General features: G+C 51.5%; 2 protein-coding genes across 3 annotated transcripts in view; both read left to right on the forward strand.

Moving 5' to 3' along the window:
• The window catches only part of CSK (C-terminal Src kinase), a 33513-nt gene extending 22781 nt beyond the window's left edge, over positions 1–10732 (forward strand). For both annotated transcript variants that reach the window (XM_020994521.2, XM_020994522.2), the window contains exons 5-13: positions 398–617; positions 6734–6827; positions 7057–7122; positions 7225–7324; positions 7413–7503; positions 7964–8037; positions 8887–9082; positions 9537–9623; positions 9716–10732. In XM_020994521.2, the coding sequence (XP_020850180.1) occupies positions 398–617; positions 6734–6827; positions 7057–7122; positions 7225–7324; positions 7413–7503; positions 7964–8037; positions 8887–9082; positions 9537–9623; positions 9716–9898 (1111 nt within the window). In that variant the 3' untranslated portion in view covers positions 9899–10732. The remainder of the gene's footprint in view (positions 1–397; positions 618–6733; positions 6828–7056; positions 7123–7224; positions 7325–7412; positions 7504–7963; positions 8038–8886; positions 9083–9536; positions 9624–9715) is intronic.
• A 4452-nt stretch (positions 10733–15184) lies between these two features.
• LMAN1L (lectin, mannose binding 1 like) overlaps positions 15185–17233 on the forward strand; it is a 39285-nt gene continuing 37236 nt past the window's right edge. Inside the window, exon 1 of the mRNA XM_078151597.1 lies at positions 15185–15455. Within this exon, the coding sequence (XP_078007723.1) occupies positions 15284–15455 (172 nt within the window). The 5' untranslated portion in view covers positions 15185–15283. The remainder of the gene's footprint in view (positions 15456–17233) is intronic.

Here is a 17233-nt window from a genome sequence, read left to right on the forward strand (position 1 = left end):
GGGGAGGGAGCCTTGGCTGGTGCCAGATGAACTTCCAGGTGAGGAAACGCCACCAACCAGCCCAAGTTACCACCTTCCTCTACAATTAATAATCTTAGATGCCTGGAAGGCGAAGAGGTTAATTTGCCCAGCATCAGAGCTGTGTAGGACTTGAACCCAGATCTTCCCACCTGCAAGGCTGGCTCTCTGTCGCCTGCCTCTCACTAGATTACTAGTTTGGCATCTCAAACCAAATTCAGGATGAACTCTCTCCTTTAGATAGCAGGGAGCTATTGAAGGTTATTAAGTAAGAGAACATATACATGAAACATATACTCTTGCAGGGGCCCTGCCCCAGGATTGCCCCAAGCCGGGGTTCGACCTCCAGCTCTGATACCCCGTGTGTGCCCTTCCCTAGGTGGTTCCATGGGAAGATCACTCGGGAGCAGGCAGAGAGGCTGTTGTACCCCCCAGAGACAGGCCTCTTCCTGGTCCGAGAGAGCACCAATTACCCGGGGGACTACACGCTGTGCGTGAGCTGTGAGGGCAAGGTGGAACACTACCGAATCATCTATTCTGCCAGCAAGCTCAGCATCGACGAGGAGGTCTACTTTGAGAATCTCATGCAGCTGGTAGAGGTGAGTGGCTGGTGTGGTACAAGGGCTGTGGCTGTGATTGGCTTTGGGGGGGCATCTGGCATGGCCACATGCGTGATGGGGAGTTAACAGCCTTCCAACCTCTTTGTCTCTGGAAGGCCAGAAGCAGCGCTTAAATCTAGGCCCAGGATTCTTGCCCTGTTGGCATCGTGGCCCTCTGGGGCAGCCTGGTGACGACCCCTTCTTGAATTTGTGGTTTTAAATGCATAAAACAAAGTACAAAAGAAGCCAATTACATTGAATACAGTTACCAGTTTTTTTAAAAGTCCAGGGATCCTTGAAATCTATTAGTAGAGCCCCGGATTAAGACCCCACATTTAAAGCTGGGATCCCCACCTAGTTGACTGTGAGTACAACAGCCCTGTCAGCTCCTGAACGTCTCAGCCTCAGACTGCCAGAGCGTAGGAGCTGTGCTTTTAACAGCCATCGACGGAGGAAAATGCAGGATCATATAATATGGAGAATCCATAATTCAGTAACACTCAGATTTGTATTTCATGAAGCACAACAGCATCTGTGCACATTTGAAAGTAATAGGTCTGTGGAGGACACATTGAGTCCACAGAAAGTGGGTTTGCTGCTTTAAGGAGGCCCACAGGGAGTCTCGGGCGCCTTGTGATAACTCCATAGCCCCCCTCCAAAAGATTGTGGTTTGAAGATTGGGAATCTCTAGTGGAATCTGGTTCAAACCCTCCCTCAGGCACCTCCTAGCTGTGTGACCCTAGGCAAGGCAGTTTGCCTCAGTTTCCTCATCTGCAGTTCACTGATCTCTAAGCTTTGTTCCAGCCCCAAGAATGTCATAGTTGACCTCTCCTTTATCAGCCTTCAGACAAAACAAGTCTAATTAGAAGCAGCTGGTGGTACAGTGGATAGAGCAGCAAGTTTGGAGTCAGGAAGATCTGAGTTCAAATTCTGCTTCAGACACTTAGCTATGTCACTTCACCTCTATATGCCTCAGTTCCCTCATCTTTAAAATGGGGATAATGACAGTCCCTAATTCCCAGGGTTGTTGTGAGGATCAAATGAGATCCTATTTGTAAGATGCTCTTGCAAACCTTCGAAGTGTTCTGTAAATGCTAGCTTGTTGGTAATATTATTACTACTCAGAGTAATCCTCCTACTGCAAGATGGCCCTTCAGATTTTTTTTTTTCGAGGTAGTGGTCAGCAAGTATCCTAAGGCCAGATGTCCTGAATTCACCCTCTTCTGTCGCGTTCACTCCCCTTGGCCATCCCAGCTTTCCTCTGGGTTCTGTTTCTCAGGGGCACTCCACAGATTTAACACCAAGACAGACATGTCCTATAGGTGTGCCTGGGGTGGGGGACAGGAGAATGGTCACCCCACCCCCTTGTTATGTGTATTGCTTAATGTAGCTTATGATCAAATTCAGGTTTGGTGCCATCTGGTTGCCCTGTCTGACCCAGGCAGGTAGAAAGAGGGCCATTGGAACACCTCTTTAAATGCACAAGAGACAGAAAGAAGCTGGACAGTTTTGAAAGTAATCAGTGAAACTTATTAGACTCTTTTTTAAAGCACAGTTTCATATACAATCCTCTTTTTCTGTTTTGCTGTGTATATGGAAACTCTTTTGGGGTATTTATAGTCAATAAAAAAAAATTAATAAAGGCAAATCCTCAAGCCTGACCCACCTTCTTTCCTCTCCCCAAAAGCCCGCCCCCCCTCCCCCCACGCATACACACACTCAGCAGCTGATTGGCCAGCCCAGGGTGTGCTGGGTTGGGTTATGTCCCAGCCCCATCTGTGAGCCAGCCCTGCCCCTCCCCCTGGCCACAAGCCTCTCCACCCAGGACACACCTTTTATGTGGGAAACCCTGTGAGTGCAGAGTGTGGGAGCATAGAGAAGGCTGGGCTCTGGCAGCTGGACTGCCAGCTGCCACCTTTTACATGTGGAGAGACAGGCTCAAGAGAAAGGAAACTGCTCTCCCCAAGGTCCCACTGTGGTCACGTGGTTCAGTGGCTGAGCTGGGTCTCCTGACTTCCAGACCAGGCCTTGTTTCTCCCACACAGTGTCTTCCTCTTCTGTGTGCAGTTACATGTGTGACATTGTCAGACATGTGTGTGCATACACACAGATACATGTGAAAATGTGGTCCCTTACCAAAAAGCCAAAAGACATGTGTGCCTTGCCTCAGACACTTGGGTGTGGCACATCCCCTGCACTACAAATGGCCTTGTGAACACCGAATTAGAACTTGGTTTCAGAAATCAGGGTGACTCAGGCACTCCCCATTAGATTGTGAGCTCCTGGGGGCAGGAGCTGTCTTTTGCCTCCAGCACTTAACACAGTGCCTGGCACACAGTAGGTGCTTAATAAATGTTTATTGATTGAGTTACTCTCTGCCTCAGTTTCCCCATCTGTAAAATGGGAATAACCGTACTTCCTACTTCACAAGGGTTCAGCAAGGATGTGTTAGCCAAAATAAAGCCCTGTGTGTATTAATAACCTTGTAACAACTATGTAAATGGGTCCAGAATGGACCCTAGAGTGGGAGGCACCTTCCTCAGCATCCCTTGTCTGTAGAAAACTCCCCTTTTTCTCCATCCCTGCCCTGAAGTCACTCTGGGCTGTTGTGGCCTCATCAGTTTGGGATCTTCACTGCCTCTTCTCCCTTCCCCCTGCCCCCCAAGCCTGTGGGTGTCTCTACCCGATAGGGACTGGAGCGTTTCCGGCAGAGGCAGGAAGCCCTGCTCCCCAGCTCGCCCCCACAGAATAACTTATTCCATTACCCTCAAGGGGGTGGGGACCCATGAGGATGAGCTGAGGGAACGGGTCCCCTGGACATTCAGGGACCCTCTTTGGACAGTGAGGGAAATAATGATACAGGGTGAGGAACTCTGAGAATCGAGACCAGCCTTCTCTAGTATTTATCTCCTAAGTCCCCTCCCCCTTTGCTTCCTCATCCTAACCCTCCCCACACCCCAGAAAAGTTCAGACCAGGTTGAGCTTACGCGTTCATAGGAGTGAGGGCTAAACCAGCCTGGTACTAGGCTGCCCTCTGGTGGCCAGAAGCTAGAAGTGCACCTTGAATCAGCTGGATGGGGGGTGGGGAGACCCAGAGCGTTCATCTCCCAACTCCCCAGTTCTACCAGGATTATTAAATGCCTGCTGTATGTAGAGCACTAGGCTAAGCCCTGAGAGAAAGACAGTGACTGAGTTAGGTACAGTCCCTTTCTGCTGCTCACAGACTGCTCTCTATTCCACCCCCTGCACATACTTTTCCTCCCTCTCTCCTATCTCTCTCTGTCTCTGTCTCTGTCTTTTACACACACACACACACACACACACACACACACACACTCCCTGTAGTGTACAGTGATGCCTGAGAAACAGAGACCAGGTGTTTTTTTGGCGGTCTGAAGTGGGAAAAAGTTATTACCAATGGGAGGTGGGGTTAGAGAGGGAGTCGGGGAAGACTATACTGCTAATAACAACAACCATTGTAACTGATATCTAAGGTTGGCCCAGCTCTTTCCGTACATTATCTCCACTCTTTGAGATAAGTGCTACAGGTATCATCCCCGTATGACAGATGAGGAAACTGAGACTTCACAAGCTTCGGTGACTCACTGGACTGTGGAGTCACCGCTAGTCCATTTCAGACAGGATTTGCACCCAGATCCAGAGCTCTCCATTGTACTAAGCTGGTGCTCCTCCAGTAGATGGACAGGGCGGGAGGCCGTTCTAGGCACAGAGAGCAGCAAGCAAAGGCCTGGGCCAACACTATTATTATCACTGGTTCTTTGCACCTTTCACGGGGTTCCGTTAGAGGCGGTGCTGGGATGCTTCGCCGTCCCACTGGGCCGATGGGTAAAATAACTGTACTTGAATAACAGTACTAGAAAGAAGGCACCTCCTCCCAGCAGCCTGGGAGTGCGTCTGCTGCAATCAGCCAGCAGATCAGACGTCCCCCCAGGCGTGGATCTCCTCTACACGATCCCTAGATTTCTAAACGCTTTTCATTACTCATAGCTTAGAGATTCTGGGTGTTGTGTAGGGCAGCATCTGTTAAGCCCTAATTTGGCAGTTTCTTCCCAGTTAGTGTTATGTCTGGGTCATCGTGGACCAGTTTGGTCTGTGACAACGCCAAGGCCGGCCCGGTGTGTTGGTCAGATTCGCCAGGATGTACCGAGGGCTGCATTTGCAGGACGGAGGTTGGCTCGGCAGCCCATGAGAGATAGGGACCTTTTGAGGTCTGATTCCAGTGGCCAGGTCATGTCTTGCTGGAGAGTCAACGCTGTATTTTTTATGGTTGTTTTGAGGATCAAATGAGCTCACATAATATAAAGCACTTTGTAACACTATTTATTATTATCATTATTAATTATATTAATAATAATAATATTTTAATCATCATTATCATTGTTACATAGTTTCTCCTATTTCTGTGCATCATCATCCTCCTTCTCCTCCTCCAAGCCTGGCAGAGTGGTTTCAGACTCAAAAAGGAATGGATCCCTACAGAGTATATTGATTTAGAAAACGGCAAATTAACGTTGTCTTTGTTGTATCGTATTTTTGATTATTTTGTTCAACATTGCCCAAGGATATTTTGAGTTGGGCTCTGGGTTTGATGCCTCTGGCCTGGTGCTTACAAGTTGTACCAGGGGCTCAGACCTTCCTGACTCCAGGCCCCGGGTCCTTCCAGATGACCGCCTCCTGCTCCCACATTGCGTTCATAAATCCCTCTTTTTCCACCAACAGATTCACAGGACAGTTTGCTTAAGGCTTATGAGTTGATAATGTTGTGATTGTTACTGTTTCTGTAGTTGTTTAAGCTAGGCGGTGCTGTAGTGACAGAGTGCTGGGGTTGGAATCGGGAAGACCTGAGTTCCAGTTTGGCCTCTGTCATTTACTGGCTGTGTGACCTTGGTCCCGTCACTTAACCTCTGTCTGCCTCATCTTCCTCGCCTGTAAAATGGGGATGATAATAGCAGCTATCTCCCAGGGTCGTTGTGGGAATGAGATCATTTTTCATGGGACTAGAGATAGCTTTGCTTCCTTGTCTGAAAACTGCCTGTTCACACCCTTTGACCATTTGTCAGTTGGGGAATGATTTGTATTCTTATAAACTTGACTCAGTTCTCTCTGTCTTTTTGTGGATTCTGCTGCTTTAGAATTTGTTCGAGCCATTTCTGGTGGTATTTTGAGGGGTTTGGGGGAGAGCTCAAGCAAGTCCCTGCTTGCACTCCACAGTCTTGGCTCCACCCTGTGACTCAGTTCTCTCTCAGTTTGAGAAATGAGGCCTTTATCAGAGACATTTGCCATGAAAAATATTTTTCTAGCTTTCTGCTTTCCTTTTCTGGTCTTGGCTGCACTGATTTTGTCTGTGTAAAACCTTTTTAATTTAACATAATCAAAATTATCCATTTTATTAATTTAATTTGTTTTATTAAGACAGGCTCATTTTTGTAAAGCGCTGTATAAATGCTGGCTGTGATTGTATTATTCAGGTACAATGGAAAGAGCATTGACTGTGGGCTCCAAGGGACTGGGTTTAGATCCCGCCTTAGACACTTCCTAGCCTGGGCAAGTCATTCCTTTCCTTATCTGCCAAACAAGGAATTGGACTTAGAGGCTTCTGGGATTCCTTCCAACTCTGAATCTGCGATCTGTTGGACAAAGACCTTTTCCTTATTCTCTCTGAGCGCTGCGATGTAAGGGCTGTTATTGTCCCCATTTTACACATGAGAAGACTGAGGCTCCAAAACGTGCAGCCACTTCCTAGCTAGTACAGCTTTGGGACCTGGTTTGAATCCTGTCTCGAATACTTTGTGAATGTTTGACCCTTGGGGAGTCACTTACCTTGTGTGGGCCTCAGTTCCTCATCTATCTGGCCCTCGGGTCTGTCCCAGCTTTAATGCTGTGATCCTGCGGGTAACCCAGAGGAAGGCCAGAGGCTGGGCAGCGTCAGGCTGTGGAGAGCCTTGAGTGCAGAGCTAAAGCATTGGATCTTCATTTGACAGTCAGTGGGGAGTCTGAAGAGGGCGGTGGGAGCTGGGCTGGCGAGCATAGGCCTGGGATGCCCAGGGCTCCCTCAGAGCCCCCGTACCATGTCCGCCCACTCCTCTCCCCCCCAGCACTACACCAGCGATGCCGATGGGCTCTGCACCCGCCTCATCAAACCAAAGGTCATGGAGGGGACTGTCGCAGCCCAAGATGAGTTCTCCCGAAGTGAGTGCCCGCTCCCCTTTCTCTGCAGATGCCACCCAAGCCCCATCCTTTCATCTCCATCCCCAGGCCCCCCAACTGCTTCTTCTTCCTGGGTGCCCTAGGGTAGCACTTTCTCATTGCTCCGAGCCCATGCCAGGCTTACCCTGGTCCCTTGTGCCCACTTCGGTCCCCCTGCCCCTCCAGTCCACTGTCCTCCTCTCCCTAACACTAAGCTTCCTTCCTCGGACAGGTGGTTGGGCTCTCAACATGAAAGACCTTAAGCTGCTTCAAACCATTGGCAAGGGCGAGTTTGGGGGTGAGTGGTTGTGCCAGGCTGGGATCCAGAGGGGATAGGGAGGGAGGGCAGGCTGGGGGGCCACAGGTGTCTCAACCCTGTACCCCCGCCTGTCATCCCCAGATGTGATGCTTGGGGACTACCGGGGTAACAAAGTTGCCGTTAAGTGCATTAAGAATGACGCCACCGCTCAGGCCTTCTTGGCAGAAGCCTCGGTCATGACGTGAGTAGGGAAGGGGTGCTGAGACTGGGGCGGGGGGAAGACTTGGGAGCCAGTGTCTGAGCTGACCCGGTGGTTTCCTTCACCCCAGGCAACTCCGGCATAGCAACCTGGTGCAGCTCCTGGGCGTGATTGTGGAGGAGAAGGGGGGCCTCTATATTGTCACGGAATACATGGCCAAGGTGAGCAGCCCTCCCTCTGTTTCCCCTCTCCACACCCTCCCCCATCCTTCTCTAAATGCTCCCTTTCCATCATTCCTCCTTCCCTGCAGTCTCTTTTTGGGGGGTGGGGGACACTTTCCAGCTCTTACCCCCTTCCCGAAGAACTTCAGAATTCTCCTGACACCATCGATTGGAATCAGTGACCCAGGGAGATGTTGGAGGGAAAGAGAAGGCTGACAGTCCCGAGAAAGGCATCCTGGGCCAACATCCTGAGACATAGGAACTGGGTTCAGATCCTACTCTTTGACTTGCCCATCTCTGTGATTTTGGGCAAGACAGCCCCTCTGGACCTCAGGAGGAGGCCAAGGACCTGAGGCCTCCACTCCTCGGCTGTTAAATGAGGGGGTCTAACTCAAAGACCTCTGAGGACCATTCCAGCTCTTAATTGATGATTCTTTGGGAATTTATCTCCCTGTCCCAGGGCAGCCTGGTGGATTATCTTCGATCCAGGGGCAGGTCGGTGCTGGGTGGAGATTGCCTCCTCAAATTCTCCCTGTGAGTACCACCAGGGCCAATGAGGAGGGGGCCTGGGAAAGGGTCAGGGATTGTCATGTCTTGAGGAAAAATGAGGGAGGCCTTAAGTCACCCTGTGGGTGGAACCCAGTGCTGGGCACTGTGGAGGGAGACCCAGGAGAGAAGTCACAGTCCTCCCCCTCAGGGAGCTTCCTGTCAGAGTGGGATGTAGGGTTTGTTGCAAAGGGGACAGATTTTGAGTCAAAAAGACTCAAGACTGTTTTGTGGGGCAGGCCATGGGGTTAAGTGACTTGCTCAGGGTCACACAGCTAGTAAATGTCTGAGGCTGAATTTGAACTCAGGTTCTTTCTGACTCTAGGGCCAGTGTTCCATCTACTGAGCCAGCTGGCTGCCCCTTAAAACGTTTTACCTAAAGCCTTATATAATGTTAACTGTTATTATTGATATTATTATTGTTATTATTAGGTGCTTACTTATTCCACATGCTAGGCATGTGAGAAGACAGAAAGGCAGAAATGAAAGTCTCTGCCCTCAGAGGGCTTCTATTCTACAGGGGTGGGGTTTGCAACTTGTCCACAGGTAACTAAATATAAAGTCCCTACAGAGGCATTTTGATGAGTAGGGCTGAGCTCAGGTAGGAGATGGCATCTAAGCCAAACTCAAAATTCCAAGAGATGTTGGGGAGGATTTGGGGAGCTTTCCAGGCATGGGAGACAGTCTGTTCAAAGGCCAGGAGGTGGGAAATGAGATTCAGAGTCACAGGACCGTCAGTGGGAGTGAGATTGGTCAGGGGATTAGGGTTCACATAGGAAGCTGGCCTGAGCATGTAGGCCTGAATCAGCCCTTGACCTCCCAACCCTTCCCTCCCAGAGATGTCTGTGAGGCGATGGAATACCTGGAGGCCAACAACTTTGTGCACCGGGACTTAGCTGCCCGGAACGTGTTGGTGTCTGAAGACAACATCGCCAAAGTCAGCGATTTCGGCCTCACCAAAGAGGCCTCCTGCACCCAGGACACTGGGAAACTGCCCGTCAAGTGGACCGCCCCCGAAGCCCTGAGAGAAAAGGTAGGAGGCCGTCCCTGCCCCATCTCAGCCTGCCACCCCTATGGAGTATAGTGTAGTGAAAAGAGGACCGAATTTGGAGTCCAGAGACTTAACTTGAAATCCTGATGACTCCTTGGCTAACTGTGACCTTCAGCAAGGTAGTTTCTCTCTCCCGGACCTTTAGTCGCATTGGACTCAGGTAGGGGGACCTGCGACCTCAAAGCCAGAGTGGATTTGGATTCAGTCAGAGGGCTGTGCTTGAGGACCTAGAGGGCCACGTGTGGCCTCGAGGCAGCAGGTCCCCACCCCTGGACTAGATGGTCTCTTCTAACTCCAGATAGACGGCCCTTTGATCCTCCAAGGCCATATTGGGCTGAGCGCCTGGACCCCAAGGTCCACAGGTGGGCAGGTCAGGGTAGCTAGGAGGGCCTCAAGCCTCGCTTTCAGATTCTGCTCCTTCCTCCCCCTCGAGCAGAAATTCTCCACCAAGTCCGATGTGTGGAGTTTCGGGATACTCCTCTGGGAAATCTACTCCTTCGGCCGAGTGCCTTATCCGAGAATCGTAAGTTGTCGGGCCGAGGGTTGCGGGGGGCTGGGGAAGCGGGGCAGGTCGAGATCCCCCAAAGACTCCAGCGTCGGGTGGTCTTCCCCCAGCCTCTGAAGGACGTGGTCCCGAGAGTAGAGAAAGGCTACAAAATGGACGCCCCCGATGGCTGCCCAGCCGCCGTCTATGAGGTCATGAGGAATTGCTGGCACCTGGATGCTGCCACCCGGCCCACCTTCCTGCAGCTTAGGGAACAGCTAGAGCGTATCAAAGCCCACGAGCTGCACCTGTGAATGCCAGGTGGGGGGCACCCCATGGGCGCCCTTGCCAGCCTCTTCAATCACCCCCCACCCTCAACACAAAGACTGAGGTGCTGTTGAGAACTGGACCAGCTCGGACTGAAGCCTACTCCTGGCAAAGACTACGTACATCCTTTTGGCCGCCCCTTGTGCCAGGACAGGCCGGGGGGGGGGCTATGACTCAATCCTGGGGGGCGGGGAGCAGCCATCAGGTCCTCCCACCCTGGCCTGGCTCCTCCCCTCTCCCCACTCTGCCCTCCCAGTCCCCTCCACTAGCCTCTGGCCACCTCTTTCCATCCCAGGAAGCCCATCTTGGCCTGTCCCTCCCTCACAGGTCAGCCGAGCGGGGACCAAAGGGGTTTGGGGGACTGCACTGAAATGGGAGGAAGGGGCAGACTCTCCCTTGTCTCCCCCTGTCCTCCTGGCTCCTGCCTCTCTCATTTTCTTCTTTCTTACTCTTTTTTTATGATTTTTTTCCTGTTTTTTTTTTAATTTTCAAGTTGAGGAGAAAAAAAAATACCCAACATTGGGCATTTTACAAGAAGTACGAATCTCATTCTTAATGTATTAAGGGCAGAGGGGGAAGGGAACAGAAAGAAAAGAAACGCCCTCTCCCCCCAAGCTCTCTCCCGTGGACCCTCTGAAGCAGCCCATGCCCGTCCCCCGCCCATCTCCTAGCCTCGGGCCTGGTGTTTGCGCTTGACCCTGTCTCAATGTTGCATGCCGATCCCAGAGGCCTTTGCGTTTCTGTCCGGTGCTTTAATCTCCTGTATTGCTGCCCACCCTGTGAGATGAAACTGTAATAAACCATTCCATGAGGACACCCAACACCCCCAGCCTCAGCGCGTCCTCTCTCGGGGGCCTGCCTGCCCGCCTCCCTCCACACCCCCAACCTGAGGGGGGCCCCTCCCGAACCTGACTGAGGCTTGAGAGGATCCCCCCTGACCACTGTCCCTGCCATCTTGTCCATCCCCCTGTCTCTACGAGCAGGACTGTGCTTGTCCCATTGTATCGGGAGAGGGTGGCGGGAGGGGGCCTCTTGGGGAGATGTCAACTGCCTTCTGTTACCTGCATGAGTGTCTTGTGTCCGTCACCATCAGCGAGCTCTAACCTCCCTCCCGCTTCAGTGGGAAGCCCACCTCTCACTCTGTGGGAGCTGGGCCCGTGACGATGGAGAAGTCGCAGATGGGTGCCCGAATTCTCATGCTGTTGGCTCTGTGGCTTGGGGGGGGGTGTCTTCTGCTGTCTATGTCCCTTGGTCCTGTCCCCAACCCCTCACTCCTACTCTGACCCTCCCAGCTCCCCAGATTAGAATTGAGAGCTGAACCGGGTGTTGGGAATGATAATCACAGATGGGAAAAGGGGTCAGTAGTCTGACATGGGCATTAAGGAAGGAGGTTCTAGGAGATCCACACTTCCTTTTATTTTGAGGCTGGAAAATGTAGAAAGGGGGCAAAGGAGAGAAGGGCCAACAGTCTGTTCTCTTGTGGGCCGTATTGGGGAGTGGGATTGTGTTCCTTGTAGGTGCCTAGAGGCAGGGGTGCAGGAAGCCTGAGTCCTAGAAGAGACATATGGCCCACAGGTTGGAGAATGGGGCAGGAAGGATTCAGGACCAGGCCCCCTGAGAATGACATCTGATGTGTCCAGCCCCAGACAGGAGGAGACATGGGCCTGGACTTTGGGGAATTCATAGTCTGGGTAGGGAGACAGGGCTTATGCAACAGGATGGTGACATGTTTAAATGTGAACATGAGTGATAGGAACACCTGAGTGTTTGTGTCCCACAGTGGGAAGAGATTTGTATTGGAGTTAACTAGCCAGGGAAGGCTTCCTGGAGGAGGTGACCTGAACTGGGTCCTAAAGACTGATGAGATTTGGAAAAGTGGAAGATAGGTGGTGCTGTGGAAAGGGAGGGACCGAGTAGTTACCAAGTCCTTCTGTGTTCTTCACATCCTTCTGAAGGGTACAGGCTGAAAAGGCTGGAGTTGACCCCTAAGACATCAGCTCCCTTTGAGAACCAGCCCAGGACCTCCCCGCTCCCTTGGCCCCGTGGCTTTTCTGTACTGCTGATCTTGAAACCGTTACTTGGAGGCCCAGAGGCCCTCCACATAGACCTTGAATTCGGGGATCAGCCACACCTAATCCCCAGTTATCTCCCCTTCCCTTTTTAGGGCCAGATCCTAGCACCTCCCCCCTTCTCCCAGCCACCACACAGGCTTTCTAGGGCTTATTCCCAAGGAGGAAAGGATCTGCTTGGCTCTGTGACACCCGGAGGGAGAATGGTGATGTTCGTGTTTGTCCAAGAGCATTACTTGTGGCTTGGACACTCCGGGCCCTGGCTCACTTGTCCAGTTCCCCCACCAATCCAATGGCCTCTTTGGGGAGCTAAGTTCAATAAGTAACCATTAAGAGACTTGTTTGTAATCGAACCAAACACATTCCGCCTGGTTCCCTGTTTTACCCCCAGAGTTCACAAAAGAAACTTCAACTGGTAGTTGGACATCTGGGCCAACTTAGCATCTAAATAGGAATCCCCAGCCCAACCCCCAAGATGTTTCCAGCCAGTGGTCATTCAGCTTCTGGGTGGGAAGAAGAGCCCACCACTTCCAGAGAAGCTCACATCCTTCCTTTCCCTTCTCCCTACTGTGCACCCCTCTCCCCTTCCTTGGGCACAGCCTGTTATAGGAGCCTCCCACCTGGTCAGCCTGTCTTTATTTTTTTTTCCTTTTGTAACCATGGTAAGGATATACGGATTGAGAATTCCCAGGTGAGCACATTCCCTCCACCAGTGCAGATCAGCACCTTCTCTGCATTAATTGCCTACATTACCCAGAGGTTAAATGTCTTGTCCGGGTTCCATATCATGAATATGTATCAAAGGTAGGACTTTGAACCCAGATCTTCCCAGTTACACATGGTAGCCAGAACAATTTTTCTAACACCTACCTCTAATCAAGCCAGTTTTATACTCCCAGACCTTCCATGGCTCCCTTTGGCCTACTGAATAAAATCCAAGCTCAGCCTGGAATCCAAGGCCTCTCATGGTCTGGGTGCCCACCTGTCTTATCATCCACTATACCTCTGTCACAGGAGTTCTTAACTCGGAGTTCACGGATTTCGGGGGGTCTGTAAACTTGGAGGGAAAATAACATCTTTATTTTCACCAACCTTCGGTTTGCTTTGTAATCCTACGTATTTTATTTTATGCCTTTAAAATTGTGGTTTTGAAGAGAGATCTGTAGGCCTCTGGAGCCTGCTGCCGCCCAAGGACCATGACATAAAACATGTCATTGCGAGGAGTAGTGACTTAGCAACCTGTCACTATTCACTCAACACCCCTGCCTGGTCTGCTTGTGACCGCTGCTGGCATCTGTAGGTCCTTAACCTTCAGCTTTTGAAGCGGCCACCAAAGGTAGCATTTGTTAAGCCCCTGCCATGTGCCAAGGGGGCCTCTGCAGTCACGCTGAGCTGTATCTCGCCCCTGGACCCAGGTGGCTATGGAGGAGAAGGTAAGGCCAGGGACCTTGCACAGCCCTCGCCCCTCAAATCTGTTCCCTTGAATATCATGGCATCCGCTTCCTGATGTCGTGGTCCTCTTCCAGACGAACCACAACAGCTGTGTGCTGAGCGCTTTACAGGCAGCTCATGTGATCCTTGCGACAGCCCTGGAGGGCAGATGCTGCTATTGAGGAAACTGAGCCAGACTGGTTAAGGGACTTTTTCCAGGGTCATACTGCTAATTAAGCATCTGAGGCGGGATTTGAACCGAGGTCTTCCTGACTCCAGGCCCACCATTGTCCATTGTACCACCCAGATGCTGTAGTAGTTGTAGTAGTAGTACTAGTAGTAGTAGTAGTAGTAATAGTAGCAGCAGTAGTAGCTGTAGTAGTTGTAGTGGTACTAGTAGTAGCAGTAGCAGTAGTAATAGCAGTAGTGTAGTAGTATTAGTAACAACAACATGGGACAGCTAGATGTATAAAGTGCTAGTCCTAGAGTCAGGAGGACTTGAGTTCAAATTTGACCTCAGACACGTATTAGCTGTGTGACCCTGGCCAAGTCACTTAATTCTATTTTACTCAGTTTCCTGGAGAAGGAAATGGCCAACCGCTTCCAGTACCTTTGCCAAGGTCACACAGAGTCAGACACAACTAAAGTGACTGAACAGCAATTACAGGTAACATATTTGCATATATTACCTCATTTGAGCCCCACAGCAGCCTACAAAGTAGGTGTTGTTAATATCCCCATTTTACAGAGAAGTAGAGGCTAAGGGAGGGTGCCTGAGTTGCCCAGGGTTGCAGGGCTATTTAGTATTTTGGGCAGGATTTGAATTCAGGTCTTCCCGCCAATGCTGCAGATTCAAACCCATTTTCATGGCTGCCCATCCTTTTTGACATGTTCATGTCCCGCTGTTTGTCATGGGATTTACACCCAGCATGTTGGGGACTTTCCATGGTTGTTTTGGAATCCCAAGGAGACAGTGGAACATGTGAGCTATTGATTATCTGTCCTTGCCTTCTGGGTGAGACTCCTTTTCACTTCTCCCAAGCCAGCGTCATAGCTGTGCCACCAGGAAAGTATTGGCATTAAAAGGATAGACATCATCGTTCTGGGAGGAGCTTGGGGAACACGGCAGCTTCCCAAAGGCAGTCCAGCTTCCTATCCTTCTTTTCAATTTTGGGCACAATTCATTCATTGGCCAGGGTGTGCAAGAAGGAAATGGTAACCCTATTTTGTGGATTAGGAAAACCAAGAGAGGACCATTAACATTAGGACTGGTGCCTGGGTGGGCCTGGAGTCAGGAAGACCTGAGTTCAAATCTGGCCTCAGATGCTTAACTAACTGTGTGACCCTGGGCAAGTCATTTAACCGCTGTCTGCCTCAATTTCCTCAACTGTAAAATGGGGATCATAATATATAGCATGAGCTTCCTGAGTTCCTGGATGGAATGCCCTCTGAGGGCTTACACAGAGTAGGGGGCTCAGGAAAGCCTTGATCAACTGGGTAGTGTGACCAGGGAGGTATGAATGTGTTGGTAGCATAGCAAGGAGACCAGCCTGGTCTTCATGTACAGAGAGAAGCAGGGGGAGGGGACTGGCAAGATGGGCAGGCAGGCTTCAGAGGGTCTTGAATGCCAGGAGAGCTTGCACTTCATCCCACCCAACGTGGGCAAACAGCTGGTGTAAGGAAGAAGGAAGGAGCCCGGCTCCTGGGCAGTGCCTACATCCTCCTCAGTCCCTTGGACTGCCCCTCCCCAGCAGCTCTTCCTCTAAGCTCTGGGAGCCCCTCCCTCCCTTTCTTCCACGTGGATACTGGATCCACTCTGCCAGCCTGTTGGAGGTACTTCAGGCGAGAGCAGGTGCCACTGATCTGGGGCCCATGGAGTCTGGCCCTTCTCCTCTCCTCTGCCTCCTCTGCCTCTTGCTGCCCTCCTGCAGCCAGGCCAGGGCAGCTCCTCCTTGGCACCGAAGGTTTGAGTACAAGTTCAGTTTCAAAGGACCCAGACTGGCGATCGTCGGGCAAGAGATACTCTTTTGGAACCACCACGGAGGTTAGGGGACAGTGTAGGTGCGGGGGGGGGGGGTCCAGGCCTGAAACTCGAAGAGGGTGGGAAAAGACACTGAGGGCTGTTCCCCTCCCCGGCTTGGTGCCAGCCTCTCTCATGCCTAAGCCCAGGAGTCGCTGAGGATGTAGGTGCCTTTCTGCCTCTGAAGGGCTCTGATTCTGAGTTAGAGAAGATTTGAGCTGCCAAGGGAGAGGGTGGTCATTGAGTTGTTGTTCCCAGGCAGAGGCCATCCCAAGACTACTTTTTACCTGGCAGTGCCAGCCTGTGCCGTAGGACCAGAAACAAATTTTGTCCATCTGGGCTTTGGTGTTCAAGGCCCAGACTTTACCCCTTTGGACTTCTACAAAAGCCAGGTGATCTGACCAGTAAATAAGGACATGGGGAAGAGGCTAGAGGTCATCCATGGGGTCTTGGTTGTACCACTGACTCACGGTGGACTTGGGGCCCAGCTGCAGACCTAACTGACCACATCACATTCTCATTCTCTCCTTCAGCCTCTGTTTCCCCTGCCTCTACCTTTGCAACTTGGCATTTCCCGATGTCACCCATAGATTCATAGGCTGTTAAGGGACTTGAGAATAATTTAACAGTTTGAAGCTTTTTTTTAGATAGAAAGACTGATGTCCAGACACTTTAAGAGACTTGGCCAAGGTCACATATGCAGGAGAGTCTGTTTTAAACCCGCCTCTTGATTCAAGGTCCCGGGCTTTTCCCACTGTACTATATCACCTTTTAGCCTTCTTTCTGTGTCTTTCCCTTCTGCCCTCCCCACCCCTCTACCTCAATTTCCTCTAGTCTGGTGCCTGAGAGGACTGTGGTTTGATGAGTGGGTGTTTGTAGCATCATGGCCTGGAGGAGACTTCTGGGGTCATTACGTCCCAGGCCCTTCTTGTTATAGGGAACTCTCTAGGGTGGCCTTATCCCCGGACTCAGCTACTTTGTAAGCCTGGGCCCTGGCCCTCTCCCAGTGACAGCCTCCCCACCTTCTCTAACCTCCAGGCCCTTCCTCAGTGTTGTTTATGGGGGACCCAGCTCCCCGGACTCCCCAAAGGACTCTGGAGGGGCCCAGAGTCCTGCTCTCCTGCCAATCCTGGCTTCCCCAAGCAAGGAAGACTCCAAATCTTGCAGCCCAGCTGTCTTCCTGGCCCTGGGGTCTGGGACCCAGCAGCTTTGTCCCCCATTTCATTCCCGTTTGTCTCTGGCCGCCATCTCCCGTCTCAGCCGCCCTGTCTTCTTCCTCCCTAGCACACAGGTCAGGGAGAAGTGTCTGCCAACCTTCTTCCCCTAGGGTGCTCCCTCCCAGCCTTCTCTGGAGTTCTTCCTCCCCAGGCTGGATCAAGATCCAAGAATTCCTCCCTGGTGTCAAGTGTGTGGGACTAAGTCCTCCTCCCAGCAGGGTTTGTAAGGCCTATGGAGCAGACGATGTGGACTTTGAAGGGAGGCAGCTCCAATGGGGGAATTGCAGGCGCTGGGGAGCGAGAGTATATTCTGGGATAGGGCCTTCACAGAGCCCCTAAAATCACAACTGCAAAAGTAACCTCGTCCTTCGCCAGGGGTGAGAGCAGACCTGCGTAGAACTTCCTCTGGGTGGTTAGTGCCTTCCTGCTCCCACTGAACCCCAAAGGAGGGCGCCTGAGGGGAGAGGGAAATGGAAGGGACCTTAGAGGTCATTCATTTAATCTGACCCTCTCATTTTACAAATGAAGAAACTGAGGCCCGGAGAAGTTGTGGCCCTGCCTCCTCAGCTCCCCTTCCCTTCCTCC

The sequence above is a fragment of the Phascolarctos cinereus genome, unplaced genomic scaffold, assembly GCF_003287225.1.
Source record: "Phascolarctos cinereus isolate Bilbo 61053 unplaced genomic scaffold, phaCin_HiC Scaffold_3;HRSCAF=262, whole genome shotgun sequence".
NCBI classification, from domain to species: Eukaryota; Metazoa; Chordata; class Mammalia; order Diprotodontia; family Phascolarctidae; genus Phascolarctos; species Phascolarctos cinereus.